General features: G+C 39.3%; 1 protein-coding gene across 4 annotated transcripts in view; it reads left to right on the top strand.

Moving 5' to 3' along the window:
* The first annotated feature begins 386 nt into the window (after positions 1–386).
* Positions 387–22,992, top strand: part of ccdc186 (coiled-coil domain-containing protein 186) — a 34,260-nt gene continuing 11,654 nt past the window's right edge. The window contains exons 1-15 of one of the 4 annotated variants that reach the window (XM_085170187.1): positions 387–517; positions 1,993–2,983; positions 3,299–3,425; positions 4,927–5,055; positions 7,723–7,935; positions 8,292–8,411; positions 9,120–9,224; positions 9,863–9,961; positions 12,945–13,031; positions 13,116–13,258; positions 13,911–14,166; positions 14,576–14,765; positions 16,394–16,474; positions 16,706–16,934; positions 22,048–22,267. In XM_085170187.1, the coding sequence (XP_085026313.1) occupies positions 2,046–2,983; positions 3,299–3,425; positions 4,927–5,055; positions 7,723–7,935; positions 8,292–8,411; positions 9,120–9,224; positions 9,863–9,961; positions 12,945–13,031; positions 13,116–13,258; positions 13,911–14,166; positions 14,576–14,765; positions 16,394–16,474; positions 16,706–16,934; positions 22,048–22,267 (2,937 nt within the window). In that variant the 5' untranslated portion in view covers positions 387–517; positions 1,993–2,045. Of the gene's footprint in view, positions 518–621; positions 924–1,992; positions 2,984–3,298; positions 3,426–4,926; positions 5,056–7,722; positions 7,936–8,291; positions 8,412–9,119; positions 9,225–9,862; positions 9,962–12,944; positions 13,032–13,115; positions 13,259–13,910; positions 14,167–14,575; positions 14,766–16,393; positions 16,493–16,705; positions 16,935–18,048; positions 19,824–22,047; positions 22,268–22,992 lie in introns of those variants that run through there. The other 3 variants (XM_085170185.1, XM_085170188.1, XM_085170186.1) reach the window with 3 other exon arrangements.

The following is a 22,992-nucleotide window of genomic DNA, read 5'->3' as shown; positions in this document are numbered from 1 at the left end:
TGCCATCAAATTCAAAATTACCTTTTTATTCCTTTAAAAAGGTACACTTTTAAGATTTGAACATTTAATATATGTTGATTGTTCTACTGTGAATAAAATATGGGTTTATGAGATCTGCAAATCATTGCACTCAGTTTTTATTTCCATTGTATACACCATCCCAACATCTTCAGAACTGGGGTTTTACTGTGCTCATATGCGCTCTTTCTGAATGTGTAACATATTATTAATTCTTCCAGAAAATAAACGTGGGTGTTGTAGATACCTGTAGTCAGGGCTGGGCTGTCCATGGGCTGGAGCCTAGCCTGTATTTACGTCAGACAAACGTCATTTCTCACTGGGCTGTCATTGGTTTATATCGTCTCATCGGTTCTCTTGCAGTGGCCATATTTGTTGATGTGTCATATCAAAGTGACTGACTTGTTGTGCGATCAGCTGGTAAGGCAGGGGGGGTTCAAAGTTCATTTTTATCCCGATTGTCTCCACATCGAAGCACACCATGAGTTTTTCCTTCTCGGTGGGTAACTTATAACAGCCTTTATTAAGCTTTCTTTGATATTTATGTTCGATGCTAGCGCTAGCTGCGTTAAGTCAAGCGTGAGATTGGATTGTACGAGCTAACACTAAGCTTATCAGTGTAGCTTAGCTTTCTAGGGTAACTGCACGCTTACAGTTTATCAGTCTGTAGTTTAGCGTTAAACCTATTGTTAGTAACTATATTTTACTCACAGGGTGTTCTATGTCGTACACCAGTCTTTCTTTTCCTTTCGTTTTCATAGCCCTGTCAAGGCAAAATCAATAGCTAGCGAGCTAAAGCCATCAAAGGTGTTGCTAACGTTAAATGAAGCGAAATGTAGATTAATCGTCAGTAAACACAAGCGGGATGTCGGCCTGCTACTTACAGGAAGCTTGGACACTTAACGGTATGTTTTAATAAGACTGGCTGCCTACATTACATTACAATAACTCCTGTGTTATTGCATGGCACCTGTCACTAGAGCATCTTCTGCATTGCATCTGTTAAAGCTGTTGTGCTTTTACTGCGTCAACAGAAGACGCCGTTTTGTAACTGCAGCCTTACATTTATGACTGTAGGGTAATGGTGAGCTGAATGATTGTATGTATTAGTGTAAATAACATAAAGAAACTGCTCTTAGTTGGTATATGAGCAGTGCTAGACGATGGTATTGAAAGAGGTGGGACAAATGAGGAGGATTCGGGACATGAAACAGAAAAGGGGCGTCACGATTACACATTGTTAAAGGGAGAATAACTTAAAGGATCCCAGGTATTAATAATCATAGTAATGAATAACACAGTAAATGCTGAGAAAACGCCAATTAATTTAAAAAAAAAAAAAAAGTAATTTAAGGCGTCAGACTCCGATAGGACGGCTTTGTTTACTAACCTTAAACCATTTAGAGCAAATCTGATAGCAGACACATTTTCTTAAATTATAAACTGTCTTTAATTTCTTTTTCTCAGCCATTGCTGTTTTATTTCTTATTCTTTACGTTGACTGGAGAGTATGCACCAGTCCCTTGGAAGTGTAATAAAAAGTGAAAGTGAATGAATTCATTCAACAGGATGTTTCTAATTGTGGGACTTCTGAATGCATGCATTTTGAAAGCAAGTTCAGGCGTAAAATCATCGTAAATGCCTATCTTATGTGTGTACCATGCTCTTCAAGATGTATCTCACCACAGGTTTTTCCAGGTCCACACCCCTTTGTGTGTGTGTCGCAGCAAATGAGGCTGTATGTTGGGAAATTCTTTGAGTTTAGGCTTCCTTTTGGTTGCATAATAAACTAAAACGAGGAAATTTTAAGCTTAACAAGAAAGGGAAAACATGATAGTAATCCAGGACCGCTGTATCTGTGACTTAAAGGAATTTCAGGTTGTTCACGGAAAAACTGCTGTGTTGGTGTGAATAAAACAAATAAATAGTTTCGGTCTGCTTCCATTCAGTCTTTTTTTTTTCTCTGTCACACAGATTTGAGTCAGAGGAGGACCTGGGTGCACCTCAGTCCTGCTTCAGATACATAAATGATGGAAGGATCAGAGGTTCAGTCCTTGACGACGGCATCACGCCAAATGAATCTCCTTAATGTCAACACGTCTAATGCAGAAGAGGAGGAAGAAATCTTTCTCAACAGTGCACAGAAGGCGGAGACCTGCAGCCAGGCAAAAGATGAATTGCAGCTTGACGGTGAATCAGTCAAGACTACAGCACTTGCTGAGATGGACACAAAGACGGAACATGAAGCTCAAACATGCAGTCATGAACATCCAGATGTGAAAGAGGAGCCTGTTGATACCAGAACTGTTTTAGTGGAAAGTGGGAAGCCTCCACAAAGTCCTTCAAATGAGAGTGGTAGCACTTTGGTAGCCCCAGTACCTACTGTGGATGTAGTAGAAAACTCTCCTTCTGTACTTGAAGGGACAGAAGATACCGTATTGACTTTTGATGCTACCATTCCAAATGGCAATGAACAGCCATCTCTCTTAGTTACAAATTGCCCCACTGAGCCATCACCTGCTGAGGATAGTAGTTCAGCTGAGAGTCCATCATCCTCTTCTGTCCATAGCACTTCCAAAAACTCACCCACAGACTCAGCAACAACCTCCGGTATTTCTAATGGACCTTCTACCCCGATCTCTGACACCTTTAGCTCCTCGCTTGCTTCCAGCCCTCAAACCAGTGCCAAAAACCTGTTTCCCTCAAATTCTTCTGCAAGTCCTTATGACACTGATTGCAGCCGAAAGCTTATTTCTCAGATCCAGCGGTCACTGTCACAAGAGTCACTGCTAGATGAGCTTGAGTCTGAGCTCTTGGCTTGTCAGCTGCCGCATGGTGACGATAGAAGTGAGCAGAAAGGGAGCTCACCTGTCAATGGACTCCCCACGGACCAGGAGGGATGCATGGTAGTCTTCGAGAAGTGTGTGCAGTACAAATATGCACAACAGGAGAAGGCTATTCAGAAGTAAGTAGGTATTTTCTACATATTCATATCGCAGGTCATTAGAAAGTGCCATATTTACAGTACTTGGCTTTCAAATGGGATCAGTCTACTCATTTAATGTTTTTTTTTTCTTACTTTAAAAAAAGCAGACATAGGAGAATAATTATGCCAAAACCTAAGCATTATTTTTTGTGATGAATACAGAGTATAATCCACAGATTTTCCCTGTCCAGCTATGCCTCTTGGCCTTAATAGCAGATTCTTTTACAGATTCAAAAACTACTTTATATGGGCTTGACCTGAATTGAGATTGTGCGTGCTCTCTTGTGTGTACAGGTTGCTTGAGGAAAACAAGAGACACCAGGAGCTGATCCTGGGTATCTGTTCAGAGAAGGACAAAATGAGAGATGAGCTCAAAAGGAGGACAGAAATTGAAAAGCAGCACTTTGCCACCATTACAAAGGTTAGCGTGCCCCTATGCTCTCTTATGTTGTTCAGGGTTATATGGCATTCACTGTTTATGATATAAACTCAAGTAATGAGGGGGAAAAACGTGGTCAAAGTCAAGCATATTCCAAACTAATAGGCCATATTTATTTGGATGTGTCATGAAGTTTTTTTGTTGTTCTTTTTCCAAGAGACTTATAAAAAATGGTAATGGAAGCACATTAACCAAATGATTTTTTCCATCACCGAGAAAATATTCCACTTCAGTCTTTTTATCTGATTTCTTGTCAGACATATCAGTATTCAGACATTCATACAAGTACCTTTTGAACCAGATGCCATTTTTTCCTGTTGGATTTGTTGGGTCAAGCTGTGTTCAAAGCACCACACTGGAGTTCTGGCGTGTATGATAAAGTTGAAGAGTTTCTGGTTTTTACCAAACTTGGCAAAAATGATATTCAGATCAAGCCTCACCAAAGTTATCTTGTGGAGTTTTGCTTTTCAGTGGTATGAGCCTATTAAAAGCCCATTGAAATTGGCAAAGTTGTGAGGTCAGCAATTCTTTGATCTGTCAAATTCAACCTTGGTTTTGGCACTTGTGATGGAATGTGACCTGGTGCATTGAGCAAAATACAAAAACTGTGGACACACCTGATGCTTTTAAATTGCTGGGATGGATATCTGAGCGCCTTTCTAGTTAGAGGGTACATTCAAGAAAATAATTAGAGTCTGTTTTGTATTGTTTAAAATAGGAGAAGCAAGCCTGTGTAGTTGTACCCTTCACTGTCACATATCAGTTTGATTAAAAATTGGAGTACAGCTGTGTATAACTGGTAAACAGGCGAGTCAAAGAAAACAGCCCGGTGATGTGTACTTATCGGCAGCATTCAATGGGCACGAACATCATCATTTGTGTGAATTCTATGCAGTTTTTAATATCCCGCCTTTTTTGTGGTTTCTCCCACCACAAAAGCTTCTTACAAAGCTTACCAACCTAGCTACAACTACAAACATAAAGTCGTTTCTATTCATCGGGCTCAGTTAAGCATTGCTGTTGCCATGGAAGCAACAATAATTGGTTTATATGTTCTTGGTAGCATGGTTTGTTTAAGCACTGCCCTAGCAGACAGACAGGAGTAATTTTATTATTACACGCATCCAGTATATGCCTGGATCATTTTTGTCCAGCAAAAATCCAAAATAATTTCATAATTTTGTTTACTTTTCAGAAATGTAATAAAAAAAAAAAGACTGTGCCATAAAACAATCAGATTAACAGATTATATTTCAGGTAGAAGAGGCTCTCGTCTGTCATTCGTCATTATTTTTTAATGGAGTATTTCCATGTTTACAGTACAAATATCTAGAGGGGTTGAAACCCCTGAAACCGCTGTCTAAATGTAGTTATTCCACATCCTGTCTCAGTTGTCACCCTGCGTAGCAGGTTATCCCAGGTGTGGCCCAGACTTCAAAATTGCCCAACTAGTTGATTACACTGTCTATTCCTGTTTTTGCAGTTGGAGGCGAAGGTGAACGAGCTGCTGAAAGAACTGAAGGAGTCGCGGGATAAACTTGTTCACCAGGAGCAGTCAGCTAAAGCTGCTCTCCAGCAGATGCAGAAGGAGACAGGTTACCGGATTGAACAGGTACAACTGGAACCTATTTTTCACCTGCATCCTTGATAATCTGGTAGCACAAATTAGCTTTTCCTCATTCTTAAATTTATGTGCATCTCTGTTCTTGTTTCTGTCTTGTCAGGTTTATCACAGTTTTTACATTTTTTAAAAATGTTAAAGGGGGGGGGGGGAGTAAATTATAGTTGCACTGAGTGGTTGGATTGGGGGAGGGGGGTCACTGTTGTTGAAGTGTAGGTAAAACGGTTTTCTGAGCTTCACAAGATATAACAGTGCACATTCCTACCACCAATTTTATGAATGCCTGCTGATGGTGTTGGTGTTATTAATGTACTGACTGAGGTAATGTTACAGCATCTTGGGGAGAGATCGCATAGTGAAAAAAACAGTATCTCAGACAGTTTAATTTCAAACCACAACAAAGCGCTCTGGACTAGTCATTCACATTATTCACAACAGTCAGGGTTTTTTTTTGTATGTACTCTGTTTATAGACGAAAGGTTCACATTGTGTAATAATGCCCCTATTTGCTGAATAGAGTATAGGGGTATCAGGGCAGGATACATGGCAGCACATAAAGCAGTTTTCCCCTTGCTATAGGTTCTAGTTTGAGATATGGCTTTCTAAAATATAAATGTCAATGTCACATTCTCTTCTAAATATTTTTGTGTTAGTCTTTAGATTAAAGTACTTGCTGAAATGGTTAAAATGAAGTCTAATTACAAAAATAATTTGTAATTTGCTTTGAATACAAAATTGCTTTTGTATTCTCATTTTCTTTCAAGATGTTTGCGCAAAAGTAGCAGCTGAATGTTCAAGGTCTTTGCACGGCAAACTCTTGTTATTGCAGATTTAATCACTTGTTAAACGAATAGTGCAGGGAAGCACATTTTCATCCAACCATTTGCACACCTGGTTGAAACCATGGAAGGGACTTTTCTCTTGACAGTTTTGTCACACTTTACAATTTTTAATTTCACTGTTCAATGAGCAGTAGGGGTTTGATTTTGCACTTGGTTGTCTCTCTTTAAGCCCTTCTCTTGAATCATTCCTCTCTTGTACTAATAGTGTGTCCCGCTCCTAATCAGCTGGAGCCCCCGAGGATCAAAACATTTGGTATTGTTAATCTAAAGACGCTTTGTGCCAAATAAAAGATAATTTCTTTCCTTTGAGTTTCCCCACAGTGGTTGGTGGACCCGTGTGCTTTTGTACAAGAAAGAAGGCGTATACAGCCTTTCTTAAATTTATAATACAATTTTATAAGGTTCTCCTGTGCAAATACACGCCATCCCAAGTACTGTGCAACAAATAAATAAAAGAGCAGTGTAATCAGCTGCCTTTCAGAGGAATCGCCCATTGACAGACTTCAGCTCCATCATAAACCACAGCGGGTGGCAGAAGCCTTTTTCTCCTCTGCAGGATACATAGCAGCACACAAAGTAGTTTATCCACTTGCTGCTTATTCTTTTCAGAGCAGACCTCCAGCTTGCAACAAATTAAAAACAGAGGAGAAGAAGAACTGCCATCACCTGTAATAGACAGTGATGTGGAAAATGTAGTTTCTCGAGTTTTGTTCTTTTTTTCAAGAAGCAGCTGATTTCAAGAATATTGATATCAAACTGACCAGTGACACAGCTTTGAAGGAAAATATGTGTAGGACTGGAGATAACTATTTAACAAAATCTGAACCTTCAAAGTAAGAGTGAGGGGATCAGTTGCCAAATATCGTCTCTTATACAGCTTATACAGTGTGTCTCTCTTTCTCTTGCTTTCATAAAGCATCAGCGTGTTAGAGCAAACAGTACAGATCAGGCATAGGGACGTAACTGTTGTCCATGAAAGTGAAAGTGTCTGCATAGCAGGTGCACCATGGTGATGCTCGGTCTTCTAAACTGCTCGGCTAATGAAGGGCTTCAGGTTGGGACTTGCAGAGTGAATGTATAATATTTGCATGTCCATAATGCATGTCATTATGGAAGAACGCATCCATTATGTTATTTTTCCTCCACACATTACTTTAGATGTTTAACTGTGCTAGCAGCAGAGCCTGTCCTACTATCGTTTCAGCCATACACACATCAGCTGCTTAAATGGCACATATTTATTTATCAAGCTTTCACTGACTGAATGTGTCTTCTTTGGTTCCTTGATACCATTTCCTACTATTTTTAAAAAAAAACATTTTGTTTAATTACGTTGATGAATTACTGAATCATTTTAAAAATACAGTTAAGCCCTTGTTAGTGTAAGAAAAGAAAAATATGGGAATTATAAAAGCCTGGGAGCGTTACTGTCCTTTACTAAATAATAAGCTAATAAATTGCCTTCAATAAGGAGCAGATTTTTATTTTTTTTAATATAGCTGGCAAATGGAAAGCTTGTTGGCTCCATTTGTAAAATGCTGACATGCTGACAGATGAACAGTGACAGTCCTGAAGTCTACCCCCACTGCATCTGGGGAGGGTGCATGTGTTTCTCCAGCTGTCTGTCACTTGTCCAGGTTATGGAAGGCAAAGTAAGGTAGCTGATAAATCACTGCCTCAGCCATCTGCTGTTGGACAGTTCCAAGAGAAACGTCAGTTGTTTTTGTGATATGTATAAGGACCTAACAATACGAGTATCTCAGTGATCAAAGTGTCAACTGACATCTGCTAATATTAAAAAAATAAAACTCCCCAGGTGAATAAGAAATGTGATGAGGCGAGGCAAGAGAAGGAGACCATGGTGATGAAATACGTGCGGGGTGAGAAAGAGGCCCTCGACCTGAGGCGGGATAAAGAGAGTCTGGAGAAGAAACTGAGAGAAGCCACTAAAGAGGTGGATCGCCAGGCCCTGCGAGGAAACCAGCTGGCTCAGGAGAAAGGGCGGCTGCAGCAGCTGTATGAAGCAAAGGTGACAGTTTTATAGTGCCTCTGTTTTATAGAGAGAGTTTTGTATTTATCTATTTGAACTCATTTAAATTCAGCCTAATTTGCCACTAGACATAATTAAAAAAACAGACATAGCTCTCCCTTTGAATACACAGTACTTCACAGTGAAAATTAAATCACATAAGCGACCTTATATTAGTTTTTCAGTGAAGCGAGCATTGTGTGGGCGATAGATTTATTCTTCCTACGGTGGTTTGCAGATGTAGGACCCTTTTAGAGCTATCAGTGAGAAACAAAAAGCAGTTTTTTAATAAAAAGAAATGTTGACTCCCAACCAAATATCTGTTTGCTGATCTGTCCTTTGAACTGCGTTCTTAGGAAGGGGAGGTTGGCAGGTTGACTCGAGATGTGGACAAACTAAAGGAGGAGATCAACTCCCATCTCATCAAGGTCAAATGGGCCCAGAACAAGTTAAAGAGTGAGGCAGATGCGCACAAGGTAATGTAACTTTTGTGTTTATTTTTTGTTATTTTATTTAAATTTAATAGTCAATGAAGGTAAAAAAGGAGGTGTACAAGGTTAATTTGACCTCTGTTGCATATATTATCCTCAGGATTTCGATGATATTATAGAGTGAGCATGTGCACCTCAGCATGCTAGAGCCAAATTTTATTCAAAAATTAAAATGACACATTTACATGACTACATGCAGCTCCAGTTTTCAGAGTATGCCTTACCCATATTATTAAAACAGCATTCCTCTTCTGGTTAATGTTAATTTCCTTTAGTTTAAAGAGCGGTTGTTTGTCAAAGACTTACGCCAGCATACAAATTACATCCCCTTCAGTCATTTTTGTCTGCAGACACACCATAAAAAAAACATGATTAGAGGCGTCTTGTGATTCACAGGCAAAATGAAATGGGGTGAAAATGGTACAGTAATGGACCTGCAAGAAAATCATCATTAACATTATAGCTATTTTTGAGATTGTCTTATTACAAACTAATGGTTTTATTTTTGAAGTGACTCCAAGCAAATATGAGGCTATAAACAGAGGGGAAATGGTAAAAAAAAACAAAACAAAGTCGGTGGTTCCTGAAGGTCACAGCTTTTGAGCCACTTTTCTATGTGGTAACAGGTATCTGTGCATCTTAAAATTGTACTTTAGTGCTATAGTACAAAAGCATATTTGTGTTTATTTGCAGGAAACTAAAGACAAACTGAGAGAGACCACGTCCAAGTTGGCCCAGGCGAAGGAAGAGACTGAGCAGATCCGCAAGAACTGCCAGGACATGATTCGAACATACCAGGTTTGTGATATTTAACACGGGAAAATAACAGATTGTTCAAGACCATGGAAGAAGTAGATTTTCCCAGAATCGTTCTGAATAAGTGTTTATTTGTGCATGATTTGTATCTGTCACTGCAATCAGTTGGCTTACTTTTGAATAAATGGCCTAACACAACACAAGAGTTCATTTTTAACTATAACGTGCTATTACACGTGCATGCAAAGACTGCATGACGCTATTGCCGCGGCATTGTTCTTTTCATAGAATTTTAAAATATGCTATTCAGTAACAACTGAACTTGAGCACGACCGATTCTGCTTCAAGAGAAAAGCATTTTTCATTTGTACCTTGTGATGGTAGCAAAGAGCTGTGCTAGTCTCTGCCTCTGTGGTAGAAATATTATTACCTTTTTTTGTGTGTCAGCATATCACAAAGTAAGACTTAAAAATAAAACAATATGACATAAACCACAAATGGAAAATATTTACTGGCTGTTATTCCCTCTTATTTGTGTCTAGAAAAATATTTTCCTTCAACTGAGACCCCTCTTTTGTTTATTCTTTTTTTAAGGCTGTCTTTTTACACTGTATTTGCCTTTTCTCTTGCACCCTTGCCCTGTTTGTTTTTTAAAATCTTCACTGTCTACTCTCTTTCAGGAATCAGAGGAACTCAGGTCCAATGAGCTTGATGCTAAACTTAAGGAGACGAAAGGAGAGCTGGAGAAACACAAGCAGGAACAAACAGACCAGTTAGAGGTGAAACTAAATACGCATACACAACACATTCTCAGAGATGTGTACCCATCCTATCATCCACTTTGCCCTACTAAGGCAAAACATAACATCTGCATGTCAAGTTCAATTTACTACATTGCATTATAGCATTAGGATTTTACTGAATAAGCAGTAGATTTGTTAGATTGTGTTAACAAGAGTTGAAAACTGAAAAATTGTGGAAAATGTAATAATAACAACACAAAAAAGAGAATTATAACGTAGAGAATAAAAAAACCCTCCCCATTTTATTGAAGATTAACTTGTTAAACTAGGTTGCTAGTAGGAGCCTTTGACACTGACAAAAAAACAACAGGAACTTTAAATATATTGGTTACGTTTGTGCACTTAGTTGATAATGAGGTTAAACTGCATAAAACTAAAGATTTGTAACTTGTGTTGCTTTCTTTAATCTTAAAAGTTGGATGTCTTAGCTGGGAGAGACATCATCCTCAGTTTATGTTTTGCAGTTATACTGCTTTTTCACACTGCTGCAATCTTGGATTATGAAGTTGGGATTGGTGGGGCTTCTTTGACTTTCCAAGTGAGAAATCTAGCTCTGCCTTTTGTGAGGATGGACTGATTTTTATCGTATAGAGATCCCCATATTCACTCCTGGACAACGATTGATGCAAAACGGCAAAAACAATAGTGGGTGACATAACTTTTTGATGAATGAAGGTCTACTTTTACTTGTGGACTCAATTTCAATTTTTATCTGTGTGACGAGCCACCAGAAGACAAAACAAACAAAAATTCAAAATTACACATACGCTGTGATTCGCCAAGCCATTATTCAGTCTTTTATTGATTGTCGATGCCAGCTCTTCTAGTAAAAATGTTTTTGGCCTGTTTTTCTCAGTTTGAGAGGTGTAATTGCCTTAACTTGGACGAGATAACGAACTGGCATTTGCGCTCCGCGAGCAGACATGCCTTACACGCAGGCACAAACGTGGACTCAATCCAAACACAATGGCCTGTTTTTTGCTGCGTCCCGCTCTAAAGGGAAATGCACTTTAAAAATAAATGGCCTAGAAATAATCAATATGAAGCTGTGCATTTCAACAACTCAGGATACATCACACATCTCCTGTTTTCATTATATTCTGTTTTGTTTTTCTAGAAAGTCCTTAAATTGTCTGTGTTTAAATGAGATGGTCTTAGATTTACATTTTGATGGATTTAAGGTGGCAGAGGTTTTTTTTTTACATTGTTTTGTTTTCTTCAGGGGTCTGAAATTTGATCATAAAGAGATTCATCCAGTTAGGTATTATGTCAGAGATTTTATTCTTCCCAGTAACTGGAGAGTACATTGCAGGGCCATCACTGATACTGTGTGGAAATAGTTTTTAGGACAGGGTTTATCATGGATGTTGATTTTTGGCAGATGTCACTACTCTGCTGATGAACAAACTGGTCCAAGCCTGTGTTTATTTTAGTATGTGTGTTATGCTCAAGTGATGATGCATCTCAGTCATAAATAATGCACGTACAAAGTTTCCATTGGTTTTTGGCTATAAAATTAGATTGGAAGGGATAAATGTAAGAATCAACAGTAGAAAGTTTACCAGCATCTCCATTACTGCCATGTTGTCGTGGTTACCACAGACTACTAATAGCTTCTGGGAAAAGTTGACTTTCAGTAGCACTGGTAATGGCTTTGTTAAAAAGATGGTTATTGCTTTCACATGCTTAATGAATGCATAACTAAAGCAATTTTAATTAACAGATTACTATAACACATACAGGTTGCCCAGGAAGGCTTCTGCATTAAAAATTCTGCAACTGTATGATTTTCTTTTTTGACCGATAGTTGCATTGCTTTGTAAAACCACTGAACTTAAGTTGTAATAATCAGTCAGAATTAGCAGAGTTCTGACCAATGTTATTTATAGACAAATATGCTGGCTAGTATTTCAACATCACTGTGAATCAGTTTCCTATTTTGAGTATAGTGTGGAAGTGAAAGAAGGTGTGGCCCCAACTGCATGTTTCATTTGCAAGTCAAACGACCAGTCCTGGTGAAAAATGACTCCATAGTCGTCTCAGTAGTACTGGAGGGCAGGGTATTGTTATACACTGATTAGATTTCAGAGGTTTTTGGGGCCAAATAATAGGTTTTCTAAATATAAAGCGTGAGTAACAAGGGTCCGGTGACATTAGGGTAAACCGTAATTGGAGACGGGCAGGGCCAGAATTATTGCAACTTGTGATCTTGTTGACTTTGACAGGTCTATGACCACTCGCATTCAGTTGCCATCTTCAGAGTGGCAAAACGGCAATAAGATGGAGTCTGTTTGGTATCAGCCTGAAGTTGATACCAAACAGTCTGTAATTAATCAGCAAATGTTGCAAATCTGTCTTCTGTAAATCTGTTGCAGTCTATATGCACAGAAATCCACATTAAATCCAGCTCTGAAAAGAGCTGAAAAAGATAAATTCAGAAATTTCTCCACAAATAGTGACATTGTTGCTGCAAGATGCGACTTTAATTGCAACACAATATGGCACTCAGCAACCTTGCTTTTATGTAGGAAGATGACCAGAATACAAGCAAATGTAACCAGCTAGTTATTTGCAGTCAGGGTGTACCAAATAGATGCTGCAGAGGATTTGTGCTCATTATTGTATGCGTTTTTAAATTAGACTGCAATTATTTGCAACTGGATGGCTACATACATAAACTGGTTATCATGGTAATCATCTGCATAGCAGAATAATATTGCTTTAGAAAGTTTTTATAATTTTTTTTTTTTTTTAAAGTATTGGTCCCAGGACAGAACCCTGTGGAACTTCATAATCAACTTTTGTGTATGTGAGTTACCTGACCAGACTGCACAAAAAGAGAGGAAAATTTATTGGGTATTTTTTTGATAGCTTATTTTAAGAGCTTATTTTTGCAGAAGCAATGCAAAACACAAAACAGTGGTTGCATATCTAATGGACAATCTACTGCATCTGGCAGCTACACCGGGTGAAAGCCAAAGAGCTGGAAGACCTGAAGAGGAGCTATAAAGAGGCCATGGATGAGCTTGATACGCTACGCACAAAGGTTTGTCTGACATACAGGTGTTTGAACATTGGCACACAGGATATCTCCAGGTCTTCATTGCAAGAAAGTTGTGTTATTCTTTAGTTAAAGTGTCTGGAGGATGAGCGTCCACGGTGGGAGGATGAGCTGACCAAGTACAGGGAGATCATCAACCGGCAAAAAACGGAGATTGGCCGCCAGAGAGAAAAGCTCGAAGAGGTGACTGCACTTCAGGAGCAGCATCAATGGTACAGCCACACACTCACTCATATAGGAAGTGTGATGGGACACCAGAGCAGTTTTGCATATGTGGCATCTGACAGAAATAAATAAAAGATAGCACATTTACATAGTAACAAATATTGAAGCACAACATCAACTAAAGGGCCTAACTATACTTAATGCACAAAGTGACATTTGTTATTTCACTATGAGCAAGCATGTTTAATATAAGTTTTTGTTTTGTTTTTTGTTTTGTTTTGCCTTGCGTCTGTATTACCATGCTGACATGACAGTTTTTTATAGAAATGTACAGTTTGTAATATACTACCTGCTCTTCTTTTTTTTCTCACTCAACTGCTTCATCAGAGCATTTAAAGATAGAGCAGAGACAGATATAGCATAGAGGGCAGGAAAGGGACTCTGGTCCCTGTGTGGCTGTGTGACTGTGATGGCCATGTGAAGATGATTTAATAGAAAGAAGGGATAGTCACAGTAGAGAAAACTGAAACATTTTTATATTTGTGCAAAAGAAAAGGCTTACCTAAATAAGCAATGCATTCCATGTACATTTAATTATATTGAACAGTTAAAATGTTTAGCTTGCCATTATTATTGTTTTTAGTCATTGAGCCCATTTAAAGCTCATTTAATGATTTATTTATTGTTTTCTGGATGTAGCGATGAACAGGAAATCAAATCGCTTCGTGATGAAGTGGATGGCCTGACCAATCAAATGGCTGACCTGCACCGTGATGTACAAGGCAGCAGAGAGCGTGAAGCGGAGTTACTGGGCTTCACTGAGAAGTTGAGCAGCAAGAACGCTCAGCTTCAGTCGGAGAGCAACGCACTACAGTCTCAGCTGGACCAGCTAACTAACAACTTCACCGAGCTTCAAGGAAAGCTGGAGGAGACTAACAGGCTGCTGGAAGACAAGGTTGGCGTACTCTGAATGCACTATCTGATACAATGCGTTTGTTGATGAGATGAAAGATAAAAATGATACTAAACTCATTTTTGTCTTTGTTTTCAAAGTCGTTATCAAATTGTTTTGGTTTCAGCGTCTGCTCACGTTTCCTGGTTTGATTAAAGAAAGATTGAAATACATTTTCTAATCAAATGTTTGAATCATTTGTAGAAGCAGAGCTGAGAAAACATACAGTGGATCACTGTGTTGTTATAAGTAATGACATTTTCCTGCTCGAAATTCAGGAGAAAGTCTTAAAATATCTTTTTAATTTTGTTTTTAAATCACGCAGCCATTTCAATATATATTACTACTATATAATTGGTGTTATTACATCATTAGTCTTTTTTTTTTTTTTCTTACACCATTAATCCTGCAGTCACAGCAACTGAAACAGGAAGAGGCGCTGAGACAGCAAGAGGTGCAGAGTCTGCAGGAGGAGCGGGCAGCACTGCAGACGGAGGTGGCCCAACTGAAAACCAGAGTAGAAGAGCTGAGGGATGAGCTGGTGACTCAGAAAAGGAAGCAAGCTGCTAATATCAAAGACCTCACAAAACAGCTAACACAAGGTCAGGTACCCTAATGTATTTATGCATCTCTTGTTTTTGTATAGAAAGTCTAGAATAATAATAAAGGTTGGTTTGAAAAGGCAGATGATTTCTCAAACATCTATCATGGAAAATGGCAGCATCTCGGTTGTTTAGTGGTTTACACATTTGCCTAACAAGTTAAAAATCCCGAGTTCCATCTAAGGAGAAGACCGGTCTCAAAGAGATCTGTCCAAATCAAACATGTGCAGACACCCACTGTGACAAACACTTTGCTTACTCATGAAACAACAGAATAACTGTAATATAGAGAATTGTATAATTTCATTGAATTATCAACCCTTCAATAGTTTTGTCATTCATATATAAAGTACTGCAGAAAAGTCTTGATTCACCTCATTTTTCTTTAGATTTAGCTTCCAGGGAGCCAGCTTCTCATCATTTTTTTTAAAGTGGTCTTAAGCAATAGTTCTCCAGGCTTATCAAAGGGCTTTCATAGTTCTTTTTGGACATTTGCTGCTTTTTTTGCTCATGTTCTTATTTTTTGGTTCCAAAGATAACACCAGCAAGGAGATTCCCAAAGAGCTAATAGGTGAAATATTGGCATATCTCAGAATGGTGTGCAGTGTGTGCTTTAAAAAATTTGAGGATAAAAGAAGAAGTTTATTTGAAAATCATATCCTTAAGAATTGGGAAAAAAAGCCAGCAAAAACCTGACACATGTATCTGGCCCGTCTTCTGATCCATCTACTGTTTGCTGAAGGCTCAGAAGTGGTCTCAGTGGAAGGGTGGCTGTCAAGAAGCCATTTTTAAGGAAGGAAACTGGAAGAAAAGTTGAATTACACAAAAATTGGACTTAAAATCCGTGGCAATGGATCAATGATTGGTTGAAATCGCCATCTATGTATGAAGGACTTCAGGAGACAATGAGTGTCTACAGCCTACAGTGAAGGCTCTGTCATGATTTGGGAATAGTGGTGTTGGAGATCTTGTCAAAACTGGTGGAATCATGAATACAGAAAACCTTCAAGAGATTCTCAACACAATACCATCTGGAAATCAACATGACAATGATCGCAAAAATTGTGTCAGAGCAATAAAAGTATACCTGGATAAGAAAACAAAGAGGAACACTATCACAGATTCACATAATGAGGAGAATCTACAAAGTGATTGATGAGTGTACAGGTGGATCCCTGCTGTGGTTATACCTAACAGGGTGAGCCAGCTTCCCTCGCCTCTTCTCTGGAAGCAAAGAAAAACCTTAGAGCTGAAGGTTCAGCACTTTTATGTTCTGTGATCAATCCTTTCACTTTCAGCTGTCTTGTAAGCTAGAGAGGACATTTTTCTTGGCAGAAACAGTAATTTTTCATCAGTGTAGCAGTTACACTTAATCAGCATAGTCATTTGAAGCCTTTGTTCAACCTTGGAAGCTTTGCTGAGCCTGCAGGGTTCTTCAAAAGCAGCCTGTGTCATGTTTATTCAGGTTGACTCCTTCAGAGAGGAATACTCAGAGTTCAGCTGAGCTGTGATGCTCATTTTCATAATATTTAATTGTCAGTGATGTTGATTTTCACAAAGTGTCTGTGACAATAACATCTTGGTATTAGTCACTTTTTGACAGTTAACACATTTCTTTTTCTGTAAAGCCCGAAAAAGGCTGGAGCAAGTTGAGAATGGAGGGTGCGAACGGGATGCCAGCAGTATGGGCAGTCGCTCCAGTTCCTCAGGTACTACTCCAAGATTTGGTTAGTATTTAACACCTAAAGTTGTAATTTTTTATTTTTTGCTATTGGGCCTTTCAATGGGATAGATACTACTACTTCTTCTTTTTCTTCTTCTTCTAAAAGAACCCCCCAAACATTGTATCTACTCAATGTTTCATACAGGAAAGCAATATTTCACAGCTTATTCTTACATGTTCATTGGTGATCTGTGTCTTTATCCCATTGATACTCCAGGTTCTTTGAATGCACGTCATGGCGGCAGCAGTGGCGTTGAAGATCGGTCACCAGAGAGCCAGTCGGGCCCTTCGGTGGTGGTTGTGGACAGTTTCCCAGAGGTCGACAAGGCTGTGCTCGTTGAGCGTATCGTCCGTCTGCAAAAGGCTCTAGCTCGTAAGCAGGAGAAAATCGAATTCATGGAGGACCATATCAAGCAACTGGTGGAAGAGATCCGCAAAAAGACCAAGTGAGTGGGATGGACCAACATAGAGGAAGCAGAAAACGGGAAATGACAAAACTTCTTGCATCTGTACCACAATTAAAGCAAATGTTTTGGAATCTTTTTGATTGTTGCGTGCTCGAGCAGTACTTATGGATAAAGGTTTGAAATTGACAACAGTCCCAGTGAAAATGCACAAAAGTCTCAGATACAGTGTTGGATGTGTAGTCTATGCTATGTACACGTTCAGATCTTTTTATTCACTTTTTAAACATCGAAACACCCTGACCGTCGGGTGATATGACAGCTAAGCTCTGAGCGCTGAACGTATCATATCTCATTTCATAACTTGGTTCGACACAGATTTTCCAAATGATGAAAGGATGCTTCAGCTGACCTTGACCCCCATACAGACAGTTTACGGCGCTCTGCATCCTTCTTTCTCTCACCCTCTAATCTTTTGATCCTAACCCATGAAGGCACTGACTCATTCATGACAAACTTCGCTGAAACCTATTTATAGTCTGAGCCATACATGGAGCCGCATGTGTATGACTGCTTAATGATGCTCCATCCATATTCATCTCCATCACCTGCAATGAAAAAGCCAGTGTAAAGGGCGTTTGGACGATATTAATCTCATCGCATTGTTGCGTATTCTATATTTAAGGCCTCGCAGTCCATCGTGTGCTATACTGGTATACTAGGATAAAATGATCAATGAATATATGTTTACTAAATCTATATATTTGTTTTTGATATGATATAAAGCTTAAAAAAAAGGATATTTGAAAAGTCAGAAGGTCTCAAAGCTGAAAGGTAAATAACTGAAGTCCTATAGTTCAGCTGCACAGTTTGCTAAAGTTCTGCTTCAGTTTTTTTTCTTTTCAGCCATCCTACTTGATTCTACTTGGATCATCTCTGCTTTCCCACTTCTCATTTGTTTCCCAGCCATAAACTCGGATTGAATCCATTAGCCTCAACCTACATTTAAGAGTTAAAATTGAGAACGAATCCCACGGTTGCAAAGCTAAATTTAGCTGTGTAAAATCTCTGCTAAGCACGGGGCCGGGTGTGGGAGGGTTACACTACTCAGGGATGTAAATTTGTCCTTTTTGCCTTTCTGTCCCTATCCCTCCAGGACAGCCCGGTGAACACTGACAAGATAGCTGTAAGGCCGAAGCAGGTGATGAATAAAGAGACGGATACATGGTGGCTAAAGCTTTTAAAGGGTTTCAGATAAGGGCGAGTTGGTGGCTAATCTTCGATACCACATCCATGACACTTGTCATAATCATAGCAGTGTTTTTCATCTTTAAGCTCACTTTACTGACATTTTCTAAAGTATGTAGACTTTGAAAGTGGGAGGAGCCTTTTTGGGTGCCACTGGTCAGGGCTGGACAAAACGTTTACATTTAAAATCTATTCAAAGTAGATATTTGATAGTGATACCGTTTATTGTTGCAATCTAAAACCTTTTTTTCTTTAAAGCTGCATCAATGCAGTCCACTGCAGTCCCAGTGGCCCCACTAGCTCACAAATACGTCTGCAACACAGAGAGAGACACAGTGCCCCATTTAAACAGTTTGAGCCCTAAACCTTTCTTACAATTATCCCATGAAGGAATACGCAGTGGGGTCTGACTTGAGTGAGTTTTCACAAAGTCCAGTAAAGTGTTCAGTTGTCTAACAAAGATACTCATCGCCTAAAATAAATGGTGTTTTTCCAGCCTGGCGAACTCGGTTGATTCAGTCGCTCTTATTTTGTTCTGCTCAGAAAAATCAGATCTGAGCATCGTCTTAAGCTGCCCATTCTCTCAATATTGGTTCAGATGAGAAATCTTCTTATGGCTTTAATGCAGGATCATATTTGGTCCATATTGCTTAGTCTTACAGTACCATTGGTCTATTTTCTTTAGCGACGGTAGCTGTAGATCAATGGTATTGTAGTATTTTGTTTTTCTAAGCCAGACAGAACATGATTCTCCAGAAACCATATTGTAATGACTGAAACCTGCGGCTACAGTTAAAAAGCTGTAGCATTGCTACAATATAATAGAGTCTTGCAGGAGCAGAGAAAAAATAATTGCGAAATCAAAAATGGTCCTTTCCACTTAGCAATTTTATCGCTATCTGGTGATTTGTAGATGTATTTTCACTCATCACGCAGCCTTGCATTATGTTCCCGGAGTGGCTTGTTGATGTAATGTGTGTAGGAAGTCAAAGACGGGTCAGTGTATAGAGTACAGTATACGTGATTGGAAGTAAATGAGCTAAAAACGAGCAGAATTAGCAGCAGCATCCTTCAAGGGCAGTGATGTCTTTCCCTCAACTGCCACACCTGGTTATTATGACCATTAGGTCTAAATTGGCCGTTCATGTGACTTGAATTAAAATGATACTGTTGAAGACCAGATGGGAACAAAGCAGGTGGAGGCCTTCTGCTCAGGAGGTGTTGATACCTATTTATCTGGAGAGCACTCTTTTCACTCCACTAAGGCTGCGATCAATGATAACTGTAAATCAGAGGAATATAGGCTCTGTTGCAGGCTATTGTGGGCCCACACTGGTGAATGGGTTAAGTATGCATAATGGGACACATCACTTCAGGGATATCTGTCTAATTACCAGTCAGGGTCATATCTTAAAGTATTTTTGCTGTTGTCATGATGAAAGCTAGTGTCCCTTCATATTTTCTGGATGAAGGATTCATCACATGCATTTGCATTTACTGAGCGTGTACAGGTGTACTTGTTGTTGTACAAAATGAAGCTGATTACTTCCTGCTTATAGCCTCCATGTTCTGAATACAGACCACAATATTTTTTTTTTGTCCGCTATCTTTCTTCCGACCTTTGAAGTCCAAAGTTTGTAATCTTAAGAACTGTGGTTTCTTAATTGAGCTGTTCTGCCACCCTCACTCTATGCATGCATGACTCGCTGCCCCTCTTTTTAAGGAGGAAAAAAAATCCCTTTGAGTCTTAGATTCAAAATAATAAGTCATTGTCATTCTAAATTTCTGATCTCTTCCCCCTGCCGACCTGTGCATGCCATTGAGCACATCATGTAGCCACATCTTTAATTTCTGTCACTTTTTTTTTGTTTTTACTAAACACTGTCGTGATGGAACTGGGGTCCTAATATGGACCCTTGCAAGGCTAGTCTAGAGGTAAGTTTAATTTTATGTCTGTGGTAGCCCATGTGTTTTTCTGTGAGTGTGGATGGGGATATTTTCTGGTGGTGGCTCTTTTATGATACTTGCAGAGCTATTGTCCATATAATTTTGCACCCATGTACTTATTTGCTTTGCTAGATTAGAATCGATACACCATAGCATAGTTTTAGGTAGATGTTAGCTTTCCTTATGTGTTACATTTACATTGGCATAAAAAGCACATGCATTGTAAAAGAACAGGAGCAGGACCCATCTCTGAGTATGGATGCTTAAAATGCATGTTAAAAACAATCCCTCTTTTCTGTTTATGCAAACATTGAATCTTTTCAGTTTGGGTTGAATTGCTGGTGCTTTTGCATTTTTACAAATGTAGGCTGCTGCATGCTGATTGGTACCTGCAACTCGATTCACCTATTTTAATATGGGCCGTTAATGCATGTTATATTAATGAAAATATCACAGGCATGTTTCTGACCCTTTTCACCTCTTTCCCAACATATTCACATAAATGCCTCTGCGAACAGGAATAATTAAATAGTGGGCTCTTCTTGAATCACTTAGTCCCCCATGCATGTCTACCCCAAGAAAAATCTAGGTGTTTAACACTGAAGGACACCACTGGAGGTCAGTGTAATTGACTAGAATGGATCCATAGCTTGTTGCAGACTGAAAGATGACTGATCTATAAAGCTCCTCATAGCACAGGATGATGTTTTGTACTCATTTCCATTTATTGTTCTGTGTTAATTCCTACTTTGCATTTTTCATAAATACTTAATGAGTTTTGCTGTGGCAGTAGTGGTAGTTGTGTTTAATATAGAAATAGAAGCATTTTAAACATATATTCCTATCTAATGAATCTTTTTAAAAATCTCGAGTCGTTCAGCTTTTATTATTTTAAGTGCCCCCTACTCTGAGCTCATCTTATAGCTAGCCACCCTGAATTTGAACTACACATTGTTAGTCGATAGTTTAGTACTTTAGGTTTATGGTTGGATCGACAGCGGGTTACAAATATTGATTATAGTACTGGGCTGTTGACCTTTTCTCTAGGACAGTACGCAGCCCTCTTCAGCTATCTGCACTCTTTTATTAATTGTTTGGAAAATGAAAGGATACGGATGCAATTGGAAAAGGCCTGCGCATGTTTCAGTTTTGATGTCTAAAGTCTAACTCAAATGTCTTCCCTCATATGACAGCAGACTTTAAACAAATGCTAACATTTTAATCTCCCTACCCTACTTAACCAGCATCTTTCGCTTGAGCTTGCACTTTGCATTATTTTCTCTCTCACTCTCTGTCTTTTGTCACATATTGACGGAGGGGGGGAGTAAGAATGTAGGCGGCAGTAATGAATTGAAATTCAGTGGCGGCTCTCTATGGGTCGGGTCTCCTCTAAATGGAAACACTTGCTCCTCAGTGTTCGCTGGGCTGCGATGGGAAAATTGAACAACAGGAAGTTTAGAGCTGTTAAGTTGATTAATTCTCTTCTTTCCCTCTCTGTGACACAAACATAGCTTAACCTCGACACCATATTGTTACTGTGATGAAAATGTATAATGAACATGAAGATTTATCTCACTTTCTCATATGCGGATGCAGGCATGCCGGTTGATTAATTGAATCCTGGTCGGCCGCTCTTACGCCGCATTTTCATTACCTTTCCTTCTCTGACAGGCACAATAATATTCTTTCTAACTATGACTGAATGTATCCCACGTACATGAGTGCAACAGCCCATCCCAGTGGGATTAGTATTCTTGTAATGTCGGCTGAGTTTTTTTTCCTTTTTTGCTGCTGGAAATGGTTTATTGCTCTGTGGGAGCATGGAGAGCTCCTAACTATGAAATCCCACTTTCTCAATTTTCTTCACTCAGCAGTCTCCAGCCGATGCATTCACTTTATTCCCTTTACTTTTTTTTGAAGCATGTGGTTTGACTCATCTCCTCTCTCTTCATCCCTGCAGAATTATCCAGAGCTATGTGCTGAGAGAGGAGACAGGGGCCCTCTCATCAGAGGCATCTGACATTAACAAGGCCCACCTCAGCCGGCGGGGAGGCATCATGGCTTCGCTTTACACCTCCCACCCGGCAGACAGCGGGCTGACCCTGGACCTGTCGCTGGAGATTAACAGGAAGCTGCAGGCCGTGTTGGAGGACACGCTGCTGAAGAACATTACGCTGAAGGTAAGGCAGCAGGCTTCATCGCACCAGAGTATTCCTCTTAAAATGCAGAACAACTCATTTAAACGCAATGATGATATTGATGACCGGAGCAGTTTCCTTTTACAGCCTCTTATTTTGAGTGGCGTTTAAGTTGCTTTTTTTTTAAGTATTTTATTTTGTGATTCGAGCGGATAATTAATCAGCCGTGCGAGCGTCACGCGTCACCTTTGGAGCGACGCAGCCTGATGTGACTTCATTATCAAAGCGTGCGGGCGCTGCAATCACCATTTTAATCCAACAAATCTAAATATAAAAATGTGACTTGATGTCAAACTGTTTGACGCATCACAAAACACAGGAAAATTATTCACGTCAGCATTTCTAATTCATACAGCTGCCAGCGTAGCATTTCCCCTTCTTCTTCATTTGCACAGATCACGCTCGTGCTTGTAAAGGTGTATTCTGCCGCTGCGTTCGTGTTTTTGTTTGTTTATTTTAACGGTTGGAAGATGTTTTTGTTTTTCTAGCGTTTGTGTTCTTGTCGTACATTAATCTCACACCTCTGTAAGCCCTGGAGACTGCAGCATCCCTGGCTCGCTCTGTTTTAGCGCCTCTAGCACAGAAAGTTTCACACTGAGATATTTGCTATTAAACTTCTATCGTCTCGACATCCTACAAATTATTATTGCGTTAAGTTCAGTCAACTTTCTTGTGTATCTCTTACGGCATCTTTTAATTGCGTCGTT

Source organism: Neolamprologus multifasciatus, chromosome 8 (genome assembly GCF_963576455.1).
Source record: "Neolamprologus multifasciatus chromosome 8, fNeoMul1.2, whole genome shotgun sequence".
In the NCBI taxonomy this organism is placed as follows: domain Eukaryota; kingdom Metazoa; phylum Chordata; class Actinopteri; order Cichliformes; family Cichlidae; genus Neolamprologus; species Neolamprologus multifasciatus.
This window is presented reverse-complemented; position numbering and strand designations above follow the sequence as displayed.